We start from the raw sequence: 17,307 nt of genomic DNA, 5'->3' as shown, positions 1-17,307 counted from the left end.
AGCCACTTGGTCATAGGACTACAGAAACCCAGATTGTCCCCTCTGAGGCTTTTCTGTTTTCTCTTTCTTCACTGCTTTTTCTCATCTCAACTTAGTTCTGTGAAAGTCAAGTACTCTCTTCTTTACTTTAGCTGGTGGGAGAGGAAAGCTCTGGGAAGGTTGCTTCTTTCCAAGCTCTGAACAGAGAAGATGACAAACAAAGGGCTGGTCAGCGCACAAAAGGAGCAAATTCATTTGCTTCGCAGCTTCTCCTATGCCAGACCTTCCCAAGGGAGCTTTGTTCTTTTGCTCAGAATTCTCAGCACACAGTAAATACAAATATCAAATAAATAGAAAAAAAATTAGATTCCAAAGTTTCAGTTCCCCTTAACTAGAAGAGAAAATCGGGTGCACCAAAGCCCAAGCCACAAACCCACCTCAAAAAACCAAACAAAAAACCGAAAACCAAGTCAGAACTGGCCTCAAATTTCTAGTGTAAGAGAATTTGCCAACTCCTTCAACTTGAGTGTAATTGGATTTAATCTAGATCTAACTGGAAGGAGAGGGAGAGAAAGGCGAGGACAGGAGGGGGAAAAGGAGAGAGGAAAGGGGGGGGGAGAAGAGGGGAACAAGAGGGGAGGAGAAGAGGGAGGGAAAGGGGGAGGGGGAAGAGAGATGGTAAATTCCCCATAGCTGGTGAAAGAAAAAAATGGATGCTTTGTAGAGACTTTGAGTCTGCCAACAGAATGGGGGCTCTTTCTCACTGCCCTCAGGAATTGATCTTTCAAAAGCAGGAATCTAGCCCAACCAAGAATTCAACTTGTGAATTTCTGTGAGCAGCCCGGCTCACTAGTGCCCCACTTCCCCCCCTTCCCCCACTTCCCCCACTTCCCTTCTCTCCTCCCCTCATTTGCAAACTAAATCTCTACTTGAAGAAATGAAAGGCCTCAGCAAATGTCATGCTGAGGATAAATTCAGTGAACAAGGCCAGCATACAAATATGCCTATTAAAAACTAAGCCGTGAGTAATTGAGTCAGGGCCCTCTTTACTCAGATATTGTGTGTCTTCATAATGTCATACAAATCTAGGATGCAAATCTCATAGGAGAGGAGCAGGTGGCTAAGAGAGCATGGTGGACAGTAGGGATTTTCCTTTTGTTAAAAAGCTAAAAGGAGACTGATGGCAATCGATGAGATACCACCCAAGACCTTCCACAGGACACAAAAGCACACTTTTTGTAAAAAACAAAGTTACCATAAACAATTTACAAAGAATGTTTACACAAAAATGTGTGGAATTCTGAGCAGCACCTCATTGAGCATTCTCTTTGACTCAGAATCAGATTTCTGCCCCCTTTCTTAGCAATACTGCCCATGCAACAGGAAGTGATCCATGAACAGGTGATGTCCCAAGAGAAAGGGATTCCCAAGGTATAGTCCTCCAACACTTCCCTAGCCCCACAGTTCACTAGATGGCAGATTAGGTTGCTAGACTGATCCTCAAAATTCCTGCTATGTTAATGTCCCATTCTTTTCTCATTTGTTTGGATTTTAGTCATAGGAAGGCCCCCAGAACATGACTCTGCACTAGCCTTATTAGGTAGCAAAGGGAGGCATGGCAGGCATAGTTGGGAGCCTAGCATCGTTTTGCAGAAGTTCTCCTTGCCAAAGCTCCCTGTCATTTGTCTACTCAGAGCACAGGATTCCCCACTCAACAAATGCACACATGTGTGTGTGGTGTACATGCATACTTACATACATACACTCATACATACACATGCATACTAGTTAGGCCAGGATTCTGGATTTTCTCAAAGGACTGAGAAATAATAAAATAATTGATGGTTAGTTTCAAAAGGTGCTGAACTGCTCCACCAGTCATTAATCACAGATTTTGGAGGTGTGCTGACAGATTTTGACAGCTCCATTGGATGGGGAAATAAACAAAGCAGAATCCAAGATGAGATCCTCACTAGATAATTTATAAATGGGAATAAAAAATGATATCTTAGCAGCTTAAGACCTTCCCCTCTAATTTCAACTTCCTTTGATTACAACAAAAATGTGCAAAAAAGAGAATATAAAAGAAACTCCATAATAATTAAAGGTGCTTAGAAAAGTACTTCTACATGTCAGGATTCTCAGATTCCTAGACACAGAGCCCTGGAAAGGACCATGACAAAGCAGCCAGTTCACAAAGATAGTTGCCAGAGTGTGCCATCCTCCCAGGATGCTCCCCTCCTGGTGGAAAGGGGCTGAGCCTTTCAAGAGCTCATAGACAACAGCCAGTGTGCTGTGGGAGGACAATGAGCATTCATTCCTGCTCCTTCTAGAAATAAAAGAGCTCCAAGAGATGTGAAGGAAGGGACAACTAAAAATAAAAGACCCACATTATTAATATTCAGCAGTTAATTATTGGTAGGTATTCACTTGAAACTATCACCCAGGTAACACGAGATAGAAAAGTTCCTAAATCTAGTCCTCTTAAATATAGAGCATTTCAGCTACAAGAGTTCATGCTGGTACAGAGAGACTAAAGTAAAGTCAAGATTACAGGAAAGTGGCAGGCTAACCAGGAAGGGTGGTGGGTTTCTGAGGGGCAAATAGGGGGTTTGGACTTACAACAAACTGTAACAATGGCTGACCCTGTTCTAGATACTGGACCACATGGTTGACTATTAAAATACAAGACAAAGTCATATTCCCCTGTATACACTGAGGTGGTGTTGGTCAGTTTTTGCTGGACTGCTTTTGTTCTATGTAGTCATTACAAGGGATGGCTCTCTAAATAGAGAGATTGCTAAATGAAAGTCATGTCTGAAGGTGATGTAAAAACCAAAGCTAAGTATGAAAACTATTTTAAAAATGAAAAAATAAACTTTATGTACCCAGGAAAAAAAGACAAGTTTAGATAATATAAAGATGGAAAGCACTAATTCTTCTAGACATGAAACTCTGGTCCAATACTGGGCAATACAAATTTGAAAACAGACATTTGACAATGAAGGGCAAACAAGGGATTGGAGGCAAAAGAACAGGATCAGACTTAACGATTAATAGAAATAATGAGATCATTTTCAAACACTTGAATGGATATTTCCATTTCCTTCTGTCTTCAGCCCTGGCTAGACCCCAGATAGTATACTGGGGCCAGTTCTGGGTACCTCATTTTAGGAATGACATCAACAAGCTACAACACCATCTGAAGGGGGGTGACCAGGTTGGTGAATATACTTGAAACCATTATACCAACAGGGAAGGTAAAGGAAACTGGGGGGGGGGTGTCATTTTAACTATGGAAGAGAAAGGAAACTGGGCAGAAGAAGCTTTTAATTATTACAATTCACTGTCAGAGATCTGTGACAGCCTAAACTGGGCAGGACCTTATGCTATGTGCTAAGGGTGCAAAAAGAAATATAAAGAAAAACTGTTTCTAGTCCCCTAATTTATGGAAAAAGATTGGACTTCTTCTGGTTGAGGAAGCTCCAGCAGGCACAGGGGAACCTTTGAGCTCAAGAAAAAGAAAAAAGTTCCTAACAGTTGGACTACCTAGAGAGGGCAGAAGAGTAAATGATCATCGAAGACCTTCAAAGATTGGGTCAGCACTGGGTGACAACATTAAGTAGACAAGTTCTCAGGCAGAGGTTTGACTGAAGAATGTTTTAGGTTCTTCCCAAATGGGGGATTTCAGGATTGTTTCCATTATTTTGTCTGAAAGGATGATGTAAGCTACCAGATTGTATTCCTTTGAAAGTATAAAAATATAATCCAAATGCAAATATAAATGTTTTGAAAGAATGAAGCTGAGCATTTGTTGGGTACTCACTATGAGCCAAAAGTACGGTGCTTTGTGGGCTCTTTGATACTCAACACTGTCTATGCTCTACTTCCTCTCCAAAATCATGGAGCAGCAAAAATCAGCTCGTAGACTCTATGTGGCAAGCATCTTTTATTGATACTGGGAGATTGGGGGAGGGGGTACTGTTAGCTCTCGATGATTTAATTTCATTGTTTCATTTGCAATAAATTAATGTTGCTCTGCTGCCCAAGTTTTGCTCTGTAGCCCACAGTCACATGCCCTCAGGCCAAGAGAGAGGCAGGAGGAAAATGCTCATCTAAAGTGAAGAGTGGGTTTTGTCAGGTTCCTAGGAGATTAGCAGCTTAAGAAAATGTGGTGAGTTAAGATTGGAGCTTCCTACTAGATCTGCAATTTGAAATAATTTGTCATTATTCTGTTGTTTATATTGTTCTTATTACTCTTCCTTTGAAATGTCTCCCCAGCAACTTGAAGTGTATAGTTATCAGCAAGGAAAGGAAACCAAAGCACTAGTTCTGAAGATGCATTTGTTAGCTGAGAAGAGGAAAAATGGGCAGATTTAAAATGGAAATTGCCCTTTGAAAGAAGAGAGAAAATGCTTCGAATAAAGACAATAGAAAAAGAAGTGATTTTGAGCTCCTGGGGAAAGTTATACACTGCAGGGCTGCTAATGCAACTACCTGGGCAAAACGAAAGAAGAGAGGGACTGTGGGGGGTGGCTTTCTGTAGAAATCCAATGAGGGGAGAGGATGAGATGGCATCTGGGATCTCTTCTAAGTCTCTTCAGAGGTTTACTGGAACACATATTGAGTCTTGATGCAAAAGTGCATTATAAAGAGAACAGAAAAAGCAGGAGAATATTTCCAAGAAAGGGGATAAAACCACCAATGAAAGACTAAACCCCCACTCCTCCAAGAATACTGAAATGTGGTGCATATGCTCAACCAAGAATGGAAAGCTGATGACTAGTTAAAAAGTCCGTAAGAGCTGGTTAGTCTGGCCTAATCTTTAAATTGGTGTTTAAATGGTTAAGAAGAGGGCGGCTAGGTGGCACTGTGGATAGAGTACCAGCCCTGGAGTCAGGAGTACCTGAGTTCAAATCCGAGCTCAGACACTTAATAATTACTTAGCTGTGTAACCTTGGGCAAGTCCACTTAACCCCATTGCCTTGCAAAAAAGAAACAACAAAAAAAGCAATAACTAGGGGGGAAATAAATAAATAAATGGTTCAGAAGAGAAAGACATTCTCAAAGGGGTGAAACAATACAGTTCTAATGCACATTTTGGCTAAGTTCCATGCCAACATAGTAGTCTATAGAAATTCATCAACCATTACAAGTACTTCATCAATCAACAGGAAAAAAAAGACTAACTTGGTATTTAGTTACCAAATGGATTTCAATATCTTCATCTCTATTTGCAGAAGCATACATGGTAACATGCTAAAATAGAATTTTAATTATTATTCATAATTCCAACTTTGAATCCATTATTCTGGAACTATTTAAGCCAGAGAAAGGAAAGGGCTAAAGCAGAAGCACTAGCAGAGAACTGAGGAGAAGCGGGGAGGGGCTTGTAAAGAAGTCCATTTAGGCCAGATGCCAGGAAAAGCTTCCTTTTTCCAAAGTGAAAAATGAAATGGATCTTCTCTAGCCTCCTCAGGAAGTTGTAAGCTACCCCGTACCGCAAGCCTTCAAGGGAAGGTTGAATGAAACAGATTCAGGAGAGGCTCTAGAAGAGGTTACTGATGGCCACTGAGCCTCCATCGTCCAATTCTGGCATTCCATATTTTTTCCCCAATCTGGCCTTTGTTTATGTAATAGGCTTTGGCACAGTCAGTATCTGATTTCACTCTTGTGCAGTTATATTAAAAAATTAACTACTGAAACTGGAAAAACAATTAAGAAGGATGTAAACTAGTGAACACCAAACCAAGTATATTCAACATTGCACATAGCTTGACTTCAAAGAATGACATCCCATTATAATCCTGCAAATTCAATTTCAACTGTTGGTCCATTTCAAATAATAAGTGTATGTAAGAAATTAAAATAACCCAGTCAACAAGATTTGGTTCACCATCAACTCAAGGTTCGATATAATGACAAAAACATAAAATGAGGACCAAACCATGAATGTATTCAGTTCCTTGGAAAAAACAACACTTTCACTATTCAAGAAATAAAAACTCATTTAGTAGCCACAATTAAATTATGATAGTAGAGTGACACAATTTATGAAATAAAAAGTAGCCAGGGTTGTAAGGGCAATACAAAGTCATGTGGGAAATAAGCCAAGTTTTTCCTCCACTTGAGCTAAACAATGATACAATGGAGAGAAAAATCACTTAGAAAACTACTCGGGGGGGTGGCTAGGTGGCACAGTGGATAGAGCACCAGCCCTGGAGTGAGGAGGACCTGAGTTCAAATTCGACCTTAGACACTTAGTAATTACCTAGCTGTGTGGCCGTGGGCAAGCCATTTAACCCCTATTACCTTGCAAAAACCTAAAAAAAAAAAGAAGAAAACTACACAGGGCAAGCAAGCAACTTTGCTAAAAGTTTAAAGATGTGCACAGAGATGTGAAAGAGAGCATTTAAAAAATGAAATATAAAAGTGTATTTTTTTTAAAAAAACTATCTTTATAAACTTCGGATATTAGCTCTTGATTATTTGAGAAGTTGAAAATTAAGATAAAATAATTAATGACAAATTGTGAAGTAACTAAAATTTAATGGAACTTGAAGATTTGACATGATAAAAGAATCTCTATGAAAAAGCATCAACAGGGGCGGCTAGGTGGCGCAGTGGATAAAGCACCAGCCTTGGAGTCAGGAGTACCTGGATTCAAATCCGGTCTCAGACACTTAATAATTACCTAGCTGTGTGGCCTTAGGCAAGCCACTTAACCCCATTTGCCTTGCAAAAATCTAAAAAAAAGCATCAACAAACCATGTTTTTCTAAAATTATACTCAAGGGTGGGCCACACACAGCTAGAGGAAAAGAAATCCTTCCATGTGATCTATTAAAAATAGTGGAGAGAAATCAAGATGGTTCACCTTCCCTGGAGTCACATATAATGACAAGGCCTGGAAATCCCTCTGGAGAAAACTTGGTATATTTTTAATCTTTCCAAATCAAATCTGAAGGGAGCAGACTAGAAAGCTGTGGCACCAAAAAGCCAAAAGAAAACAGACAAAGTCCTGAAACCTGCTAAGGCTGCTCCCTGTCTGTCACTCTTGGCTGTGCCTTACACTCCCCCCACCCCACCCCAACTCAACTCAACTTCTACCTAAGCATTGGCTCCTGAATGGACGTGGACTCCCCTTGTTACCATGTTCAAGGTTGGCAGCTGTTCCAGAGTCTGGGCTGCAGGAAAAAAAGCCACCCAGATTTCCAGAAAACTATTTCAAATCAAGTCTTCAGAGTTCCAAAGGTCTCTCTCCAGTATTTCATCTCCATGTCAGTCTTTTGTGAAAGCACAGGCATTTGCAGACATTAAGCAAGCCCCAGGAGAACAGGTTCAATGTATAGTGAAGAGGAGCCCGATGTATTCATTCATTCATTCATTCATTCATTCATTTATTCATCCATCCATTCATCAATTAATGGCTACCAAGGTTCTTCATGACCTCTGTGTCCATGCATAAAACAACTAAGTTAATGACTCCATTTTCCTGGACCTGCTTTGCTTCAATCTGTGTTTCAATTAAGAATCTGCCAGTCTGAAGATCCTTGAAAGAGCTATGAACCTGCCTGCCTGTCTGCCAAGCACATGGGATGATGGGTGGTTCAGAAGTCCAATGGTGGATTGGAGAGTGAAGAATTAGAAGAGAGCATGGAAACAATAGCAGTAACAAAGTAAAAGGGTCTTACCCCTGATATCAGAAACACCTTGCAGAAATCCAAGACGGGCAGAATCTGGAGAAAGCTCGCAGCTTCCAGTGTATCTTGCAGGTTGTCCATATTAAGAGAGAGTTTTGCAGTGTAGATGAAATCAATGATTTTCTTCAGTCCAATTTTATTCACTCCATGCAGTTTAATGCACATTAAATCTTGTTCTTTCATGCCACCTGGAGAAAAAGACATTGGGATAAATGGAAGGGAATCTTTGAATGAAGGCAGAACTCATTTTGGCCAATAGTATGGAAATAAAATTAAGTGGAAAAACACCATTGACCAAGAAGGTTTAGTAATAATCCAAAGGATGCCTGGGGTACCAGACAGGTGGAGCAAGTGTTTCCAAAAGGCTCTCCCCACTTATCCAAGGGGGCTTTTGTCTGAAGAAGAAACCTTGCAGGTCAAAATGGGTACAAATGGGAAAATCAGTTTGAATCCATTTGCCAAGTGAAGCTAGGATCCCTCTTAACCGTGTCTTCTGGTTACTCCTCTCCCACAGAAGTAAATCAGAATACTACCATCCTAAAGATTGATCATCCACATCCAGGAGACAATGACTTCAAATTAAGACTGCAAATTAAGAGTACTTCACCTGTAAACATAGCCTTGAAGTAATCACTGGCAGATGCCATCATGGCCCTGTGAACAGGAAAGGCTTCATCTCCATCTCCAGGGACAAGGCTCACATCACAGAGCAATCCTTCGACACGGAGCTGGTCAAAGCCCTACAACAAGATCACAACATCAATCATTCATTCCTCAAGAAAGAAGTCATGTGCAGGTGACCCTTGGCAGCCTCTCACTCTGTGTGAAGACTCACAGCAGGGAAGGTTCTTCCAACTCCAAGAGGCTACTTAACAGTGACAAGGTTGTATTTAGGATTACAAAAAAAGACCCAGAAAATCAAAGCAATTTTAGAGTCCAGAATAATTAAGGGGCATTGAATAGATTCCCAAGTTTGATAGTTTTATCAACAGGAATAAAATGAAACTATACTTTTTTTTGAAGAAAAAAAAGAATATTGTATCAACCTTCACTTTTGTGCTCTGCAAAATGAGGGGGTTAAATAGAAGTGCCTTTCAGTTCTAATTACTCAATAATAGAGTCGGGGGGCACATATGCATCTTTTTTCTGGCAGGAGGAAAAGGTCATAATTTCGTTAATCAGAGGAATTCTTAGTGTGCAAACTCCTCCCACTGATATGGTTCAACTACTCAGTATAACTTAGTCTTAGAGAGCTGCCTGGGACTCGGAGAAGAGAATGAATTGGCTCATGGTCACACAGGTATGACATGTAATTAAGGATAACTCTCTACTACAGTCTCTAATATTTACTTATATTTATATATGGTATGTGTGGGTGGGTGTCTATACCCACCCACATAGACATACAAACCGATCTTTTCCCCCCCATACATAACATACATACATGTATCTACAAATCTACAGCTACAGGACCCTCCCCCTCCCAGAGTCCTACTCAGATGCTTCATGATATGACAGTGACTCAGTAAAGCAGAGTTCGGTAGGTCCAAAGTGAGAAGTCTGAATGCTCATCTAGGCCCAGCTTAAAAGAGAGAGGCTGACCACCAGGTAATCAACATGGCATAGAGTTTGATCTGGAGTCCCCAGACCTGGAATGGAATCCTGGTTCTGCCATTCACTACCTGCTGCTTCCTTTCCGTTCTCTGGACTTCAGATAGGCAACCACTAAGATATCTTTTCTCGCTCTAGGTCTGGAATGCCCTGTAGGGGGTACAAGTCCTCATCAATGAGTATTAGCCATGACAAGGCAATCACTGATTTCTTCAGTGGACTTTAGTAGCTATATTCGTATCCCATGGCAGGGGAAAGGGGGAAAGAGACCTAAGAGAAGGCAGACCCCATTTTCAGAAAATTTGTTGTTAGAATTCTGAAGGAAGAACACAGAAAATAGAATGCAAGGACCTTATTTAATCCAATCCTGTTTCTTTGAGACATGGGAAGGCTAAGGATGCCCAGCAAGAAGAATCCAAATAGGCTAACAATTCAATCTCTAAAATCAGAAGCCTTCATCAAGCAAACGTTGAAAGCAGGAAAGGATCCCAATCGCAATGGCATCTACTAGCAAATAGGGTCGATGTAAACAAATGCCCAAGCCCAAAGGTGCTGCTCTGCAAATGGAAGCGATGGACCTCCCCGGGTGATAGGTGGGCGGCAAAAAGAGGGCCGAGATACTCATTCAAAACCAATATCACCTCCATGTCTTCTAATTGCAGACAGGAAGGGGAAGGAAGAAGTCATAGAAGAAATTGGTTTCCATTGTTGTTCAATTTTTAGCTGCCCTAACAATTCCATCATAATCACAACCCACATTTATTTTTGAGCAATGTAAGGCAGAGCAAGCTCTACCCCAACCCCAGTATCACTAGGTAAGGAAGAACATTACTTCCCCCAAGGGTAGCTCTATCCCTACCTGCTCTACCCCTTTACCACTCCACTAACTATAACTTAGGAGTCAGAAGACATGGACAAAGACCGCCTTTCTTCAAGCCTACCTGTGGCTGATATCCCAGATCTTATATCAAACCAAGTAACAAAAGTCCTTTTGCAAGATTTCACTTAGCAATAAGGGGTTTTAACTTTTTCTCAGTATTTACTATTAATTTACTATTAATTTCTCAAATGTTAAGATGTTTCTGGGTTTATATCATGTATCACAAAGAACATTTTTCATAACAATTCAGGGACTATTTCTGTATGTACTGATGTTTTACTCATAATGAACTCAAGTGGAAAAGAATAGCCTGGCAAAAGCATGGGCCTTGACATACACATCAGCCCATCACCAGGGAGAAAGATTCTACAGTGGGGAAAGATGAATTAGAAGATTGCTGATTTTAACTAAAGTTTTTTCCACCATTTTTTTAAATTCAGAATTTCAGAAAAGTTGTTATCTTTTTCCTTTTTCAAATACTTCATTCTAGGTGGAGGTGGAGTGAAGGCAGGAAATCCCAGGAGTTATCCCTCAGACTACTCCAAATGCCTTTAAATTATAATTCTAACCAAATTCTAGAGTGGTGGAACCCACAAAAAGACTGAGTAAAACAATTTTCCAGCCCAAGACAATATGGAAGATCCACAGGAAGACTCTGTTCCACCAGAGTTGAAAAAGAGTCACATTACAGTCCAGGTGGTATTGCCAGCGCAGACTGGCTCCAGTCAACCAGGAACAACCCCCAGGCACCTGAGTCCCTGGGGGTTCCTGTATCCATAGTAGCAGGATAGTTTCCAGACCTCTCAGCCCAGGAATTGCCAAGGAAAACCTGGAAGGTCAGCAGGAAAACTACCACACCATAGTGAGCACAGAAACTATGCCAGTGCGGACCTCAGTACAACCCCAGGAACCAGAAGTTGGTCTGCAGAGCCACCCAGAAGCTGCTTCCAGAGCAATCAGCCCATGGATGGTAAGGAGGTTGGGGGAGACTACAGAGGTCTCTCTGCTACCCCTGAGACAAGACTCTGCTGATTTGCCCATACTCAGATCCAGGTCACAGTCTGGGATCCCTTACTACCATAGAGGAGCAGGAACTCTCCTCACAGTTTGAGGGAAGAGAGGAATGCCTGTGGTCATCCACAGACCAGAGCTCAGGCCAGAAGAGTAGTCATAGCCTCCCATGAGAACTTAAGGAATTGAGGTCCTTGGGCGGAGTCACTGAAAACAGTAACAAAAACCCTCAAAAGCTTGGGACAGTGCATCCTCTACCCCAAAAGCAGAGCCCCACCTTAACAAAGAGTTAAAATCAAGTCAAAAATGGGGGAAATGAGCAAACAACAGAAGAAAAAGAATCTGACCATAGATAATTATTTTGGTCCCAGGCAGGATCAAAATACACACTCAGAAGATGACAAAGTTAAAGCTTCTGTATCCACAGTCTCCAAGAAAAATATTAATTGGTCTCAGGCTGTGGAAGAACTCAAAAAAAATTTTGAAAATCAAGTACAGGAGGTCAAGGAAAAAATGGAAAGAGAAGTGAAAGCAATGCAGGAAAATCATGAAAACCAAGTCAACAGCCCAGTGAAAGGAGATTCAAAAAATACTGAAGAAAATAACATCTTCAAAACCAGTTTAGGCCAAATGGAGAAAGCAGTCCAAAAGCTTAGCAAAGAGAAGAATAGCTAAAAAAGCAGAATTGGTGAGTTGGAAAAGGAGATAAAAAAATCTCTGAATAAAATACCTTCAAATGTAGAATGGAGCTAAGGAAAAGTTGATGATTATGTGAAAACTCAAGAAATAATATAAATTAAACCAAAAGAATGAAAAATTAGAAGAAAATATAAAATATCCCATTAGAAAAACAACTAACCTGGAAAACAGATCAGGAAAAGATAATTTTAAAATTATTGGGTTACCTGAAAGTCATGATCAGCAAAAGAGCCTAGACTTCATTTTCCAAGAAATTCTCCAAGAAAATTGCCCTGATATCCTAGGAGCAAATGGTAAAAATAGAAATTGGGGGAATCCACCAAACACCTCCTGAAAGAAATCCCAAACTAAAAACTGGCAAGAATATTGTAGCCAATTTCAGAACTTCCAAATCAAAGAGAAAATACTCCAAGCAGCCAGAAAGAAACAATTCAATTACTATGGAGTCACAGTCTGGATTACAAAGGATTTGGCAGCATCTACCTTAAGGGTACGTAGGGCTTCGAATATGATATTCTGGGAGGCAAAAGAGCTTGGATTACAAGTGAGAATCAACTACCCAGCAAAAATGAACATCCTTTTCTTGGGGGTGGGGGGGGGGGAGATGGATTTTCAATGAAACGGGAATTTCAAATGTTCCTGTTGAAACGACCAGAGCTGAATAGAAAGTTTGATCTTCAAGTGCAGGATTCAGATGAAGCATAGAGTGGGTGGACAGGAAGGGCTAATTATGAGGGATTTAATGATGTAGAACTGTGTGTATTCCTGCCTGGGAAGATGATAGTGATAACTCATATGAACCTTTTCATTTATTAAGGAAGTTTGAAGGAGCATATATGGACAAGGCACAGGAGGGAGCTGAATATAATGGTATAATACTGTAAAAAGATGGAGTGAATGGATGTAAAAGGAAATGTACTGGGAGAAAGGGGAAGGAGAGGTAGAATGGGCTAAAATATTTCTTATAAAAGAGGCAAGAAAAAGATTTTGCAATGGGGGGAATGAGTGGGAGTGAGTGTGCCTTCATTCTCATCAGAGGTGACTCAGAGAGGAAATAACATACATACTCAATAGGGTATAGAAATCTATGTTACCCTAGAAGAAAACAGAAGAGGAAAGAGATGAGAGAAAGGGGACTGGAGGAGGGGAGGGGAGGTATAGGTGATAGGAGAGAGAAGATCATGAGAGGGGGTAGTCAGATACAACACACTTTTGAGGAGGGATAGGGTGAAAGGAGAGAGCAAATAGAATAAATGGGGGTGGGGAGGAATTGGATGGAGGGTAATACAGTTAGTAATAGCTATTGAAGCAACTTTTCTGATGGACTTATGATAAAGACTACAATCCATCCCAAAGAGTGAATTGATGGTATCTGAATACAGAGTGAAGCACACTTTTTTTTCCTTTCACTTTATTTTTCTTGAGGTTATCTATCTTTGTGAGGGGAGAGGGATCATGTTTACTTTTACAAGACTATAGTCATCATGTGACAAAATAAATAAATTTTACAAAAAAAGAATGAAGGACAAACAACAATGACATGTTTGTGTTTAACTGTATTAGATTGCTTGCTGTCTTAAAAAGGGGGAGAGATAAGAGGGAGAAAGATAACTTGAAAACAAAATTTTACAAAAATGAATGTTGAAAATTAGCTTTACATGTAATTGGAAAATATAAAATACTATTAACATAAAAAAAACTTGAACAAAATAGCCAACCAGAAATTCAGGGGATCAATGATGAAGTATCCTTTGTACTTCCTGAAAGAGATATGATAGACTCAGCAAGCAGGTGTTTTTATTTTACATAGCCAATGTGGGAATTTGTTTTTCTTGACTTTCCATATTTGTTCCAATGGCATTGCTATTTTCCTAAGGCAGCATTCTGGAAACAGGATGGGACAGGATTTGTCTGGTAGGGTAGGATGCCATGGGAGGAGATGTAAGGAGAATGAAAATAGAATTTTGTTAATTAAAAAACAAAATTCAAACACTTCATTCTAATTCCTTCAAGGATACTCATTTTTTATGTAAACCCTAAAACTGTTTTTATTTCCTCTTCTTTTCCATTAAACCACCTGCCAACTGTACATGAGATCAAGGCCAAAGTAGGGAATAGGAGAGCAGAGCTTATCTCTGGAAACAGTGAAATGGGAATTCAGAAGAAACATTATAGACAGCTGGAGCTTCCACACATGGAGGGTCAAAAACACAGTCACCACCCAAGGCCAAGGGGTGGGGTTTTCAAATGCTGATATACTATGAAGGTGGGAAAGGAAAGAGAGAATGGGGGCTAAGCTGAGAAAGAAAAAAAAATTTGGTCTGGCTATGAAAAAAATCTAAGGAAAGAAAAGAGGTGGTGAAAAAAGAGAGGATTGAAGAAGAGAGCCCAGAAATAAGAGAGGAAAACAATTAATTGCTGTAGTATGGGATGGGAAAGCCCAAAGGAAATGGGGAAATGCAAAAGAAGCAGGCAGCCTCCATTGAGTCTCTGTCACTGGTTGAAGAGGTATGGGAGCAGGAGCTCTTAATCTGGCCTAATTCCAAACTCAAGGGTTTGTGGCCATATTTCAGAGGGCCTGGAACTTGAATGGGGGGCTGGGGGAGAATAATATCTTTCTTCTCACTAACCTTTGGTTTCTTTTGTAATCCACTGTATTTTATTTAATTTAAATACATATTCTGAGCAGCAATTCATAGGGAGCTCCTACCAGAAGGGTCCAGGACCCCAAAAAGATGAAGAGCCCCGAGGCTAGGAAGAAACCTGGATTCCTATGGCAATCCTACACCAGTAGCATGAAGGGAGAGCAGAAAGTACAAAGCCAACATTGGGCTGACCAAAGACAAACTAGAATAGAAAACCCTCGAACTAGACTTTTCTTTTGGGGCTAAAGGGAGGTGCTCAGGAAGAGAAAGCTTAGACTAGCAGATAGAAAGAAAGTCAAGCCAGCTAGAATGACTAGAGCCCCAAAGTCAAGGTCTGGACAACTGAGGATATCCCAAGGGGCCTACATTTAACTTACTATGTATGCCCTTCTGCCATTTTAAAGTGTCATTTCTCTTAAGCTCATGTCTTTCCTTTAAGAAAATTCTAAGATACCATCTTCACATACAAAGATGGTTTCTCTTCACCCCACCCAGAACTTGAGGCTCCCCTATCCCAGTCCTCTCATGTCAGCATATGGCCTCCTTTTTTGTAAACTGCTTTTTATGCCAAGAGATTTAGGGTCTTCTTCCACAGCTTTTCCCGATTTGAGTTTACTAAGCAGTCTCTCTTACCTAGGCATGCCCAAAGATTCTTATTTCATAAACCATCTTATTTGCTGTTCCCCTGTCTCTGCCACATCATTTCCCCTGCCCTATGCTCCAAGATCTTCTCATTGGTACTAAGCAATATCAACTAGTCATGCCAGCAAACATTTTCAAGTACCTGAGAGAAGAGTTGAGCAGCTAGGACCAGAATCCCTACGTCCATGGAAGGGTGGAGGGGAGGGGTTCTTTACCACTTTGGGTGCTCATAGATTCCTTGGGTCATGGTCTGCTCAAGTCTATAAACCTCCCCCACCCTGTTCAGAATCATGATTGTAATGACATCCAATCAAAATGGGTGAGCTAATGAGGTGACAGGTTCCATTTCTCTCTCACTAGAAAACTCTAAACCAAGGCTGCCCAACCACCAGTCAGGTGTCTCATAGGAGGATTCCTATTCAGGTATGGCTGAGACTAGTTTGAATATTCTATAGACAGAAAAAAATGTTGAGCACAGGAAACAGCATGAGTAAAGGCATCTAAATACCCAGGGGATGACAACTCTTCCAGTTTGGCTCAGGAACTAGAAGAGGAGAGAGCATGAGCTAAGGCTGGAAAGAAACAGGGCAAGGTCAGATGGTGGAAGATGAAATGTCAGGCTCAAGAAATCTGAACTTTCTGAAGAAGGCACCCACAAGACCTGGAGACAGAAGGCAAGTTAGGAAATGGCTGCAAACTCCCAGGTGAGTGGCTCTGGTGGTCCAGATCATTCTTCCCCAAAGTTACACTCTGTTCCAGGCAAGCAGACCTCCCTGAGCAGACCCTACCTGCAAGGTCCCTTCCTTCAAGATAGATGAGAATGCTGCTAGTCCTCCAACAGCTCAGCTCCAGGCCAGCTTCTAGTTTTCCACATCAAACTGCTCTTAGAGTAGATATTGTGCAATTTATCATTGACCCACATAGATGGAGAAGAGGCAGAGAGTCAGAGACAGGAAGTCTCTCATTTCATCTGTGTTTTATCTTCTCCCAGCTCAAAACCTGGAGAGCAGCAACCATATCCCACCCTTTTGGAGAACCCTAGGGCCCAGTCACTTTCCATGCTTATCTCCTCTCCTTTCTCTTCCTCTATATCTCCCTTCTATCATCTATGCCAACTCAAGGCTCTCTCTTGCTTACTATTGACTAAGGTTGTTCATGAGACCTATGGACAAAGCCTGTCCTATACAATGTAGGACCAGTAGGGATTGGGGAAAGTTTTTTCAGTTTCCATCTGGGATCTTGGCACAAGACCTGTGGGAGAACATTGCCTGTCTCTTTACCAAATGGAACCCTTTGGTCTCCTCATTAAAGGTAGTTAGCAAGGGAGAGAGAAAAATGTAAAATTCAAATTCTTGCCCAAAATAAAGATTGGTGAAAACCATTGTTGGCATGGAAAAACAAATACATAAAAATATTTTTTTAAAAAGTGGCTGGCAGAAAGAAGCAGGTGGCACTTCTATAGCACAGTTTTGTCAAATTCTTTTATGTATACTACCTTAACAGGAGTTTCACAAAAAATATTATAGGTATCATCATTCCCCTTTTACAGATAAACAAAGTAAGGCTCCAAAAGGTAAATGGATTTGGTCAGGGCCAAAGGAGTGAAATCTAAAGCCAAGTCCCTCCTGTCTTCAAGTCCAGTACTCCTATTTCAACATGCAATCTTAGATTAAATCCAATATACAGAGAAACCAAAGTTCAGATATATTCAGTGACTTGCCAAGATCACATAGTCACATAGTGACAGAAGAGAGACTAGAACCCTGGTTTCCTTTTCTATATTATAACCCCCCCCCCAGTTCCTTCATCATACCAGTTTGGCAAGTTCACCATTCTCTTCACCATTCCCTGTGACCAAAGCCATCATTTCTCAAAGGAGGAGTAGGCCACTTCAGACCTGGTCTGCTCACCGGTCTTCCCTCCCCTATCTAGTCTATCCCTACCCAGAATGGGTAGAGGAGGGGCTCGGTAACTCTTGGCCAGGGAGACTCACCATCAGCCTTGGGTTTCTAAGAGACCTACCACAAAACTCTCCTCCAAGTCTAGCACAATTTTGCCTTCCTTTATTTTTGGTTTGGGGATTAAGTTCTATTTTGTCACAGACATGAAATAAAATTGAATTCTTTGCTCCCTGGGAT

General features: G+C 40.9%; 1 protein-coding gene across 4 annotated transcripts in view; it reads right to left on the bottom strand.

The window, feature by feature from the left end:
- KLHL13 (kelch like family member 13) overlaps positions 1–17,307 on the bottom strand; it is a 320,339-nt gene that overhangs the window by 17,382 nt on the left and 285,650 nt on the right. For all 4 annotated transcript variants that reach the window (XM_074208734.1, XM_074208733.1, XM_074208732.1 and 1 more), the window contains 2 exons: positions 8,289–8,421; positions 7,673–7,869 (listed from right to left, as the gene is read on the bottom strand). In XM_074208734.1, the coding sequence (XP_074064835.1) occupies positions 7,673–7,869; positions 8,289–8,421 (330 nt within the window). The remainder of the gene's footprint in view (positions 1–7,672; positions 7,870–8,288; positions 8,422–17,307) is intronic.

Source organism: Macrotis lagotis, chromosome X (assembly GCF_037893015.1).
Source record: "Macrotis lagotis isolate mMagLag1 chromosome X, bilby.v1.9.chrom.fasta, whole genome shotgun sequence".
NCBI classification, from domain to species: domain Eukaryota; kingdom Metazoa; phylum Chordata; class Mammalia; order Peramelemorphia; family Peramelidae; genus Macrotis; species Macrotis lagotis.
This window is presented reverse-complemented; position numbering and strand designations above follow the sequence as displayed.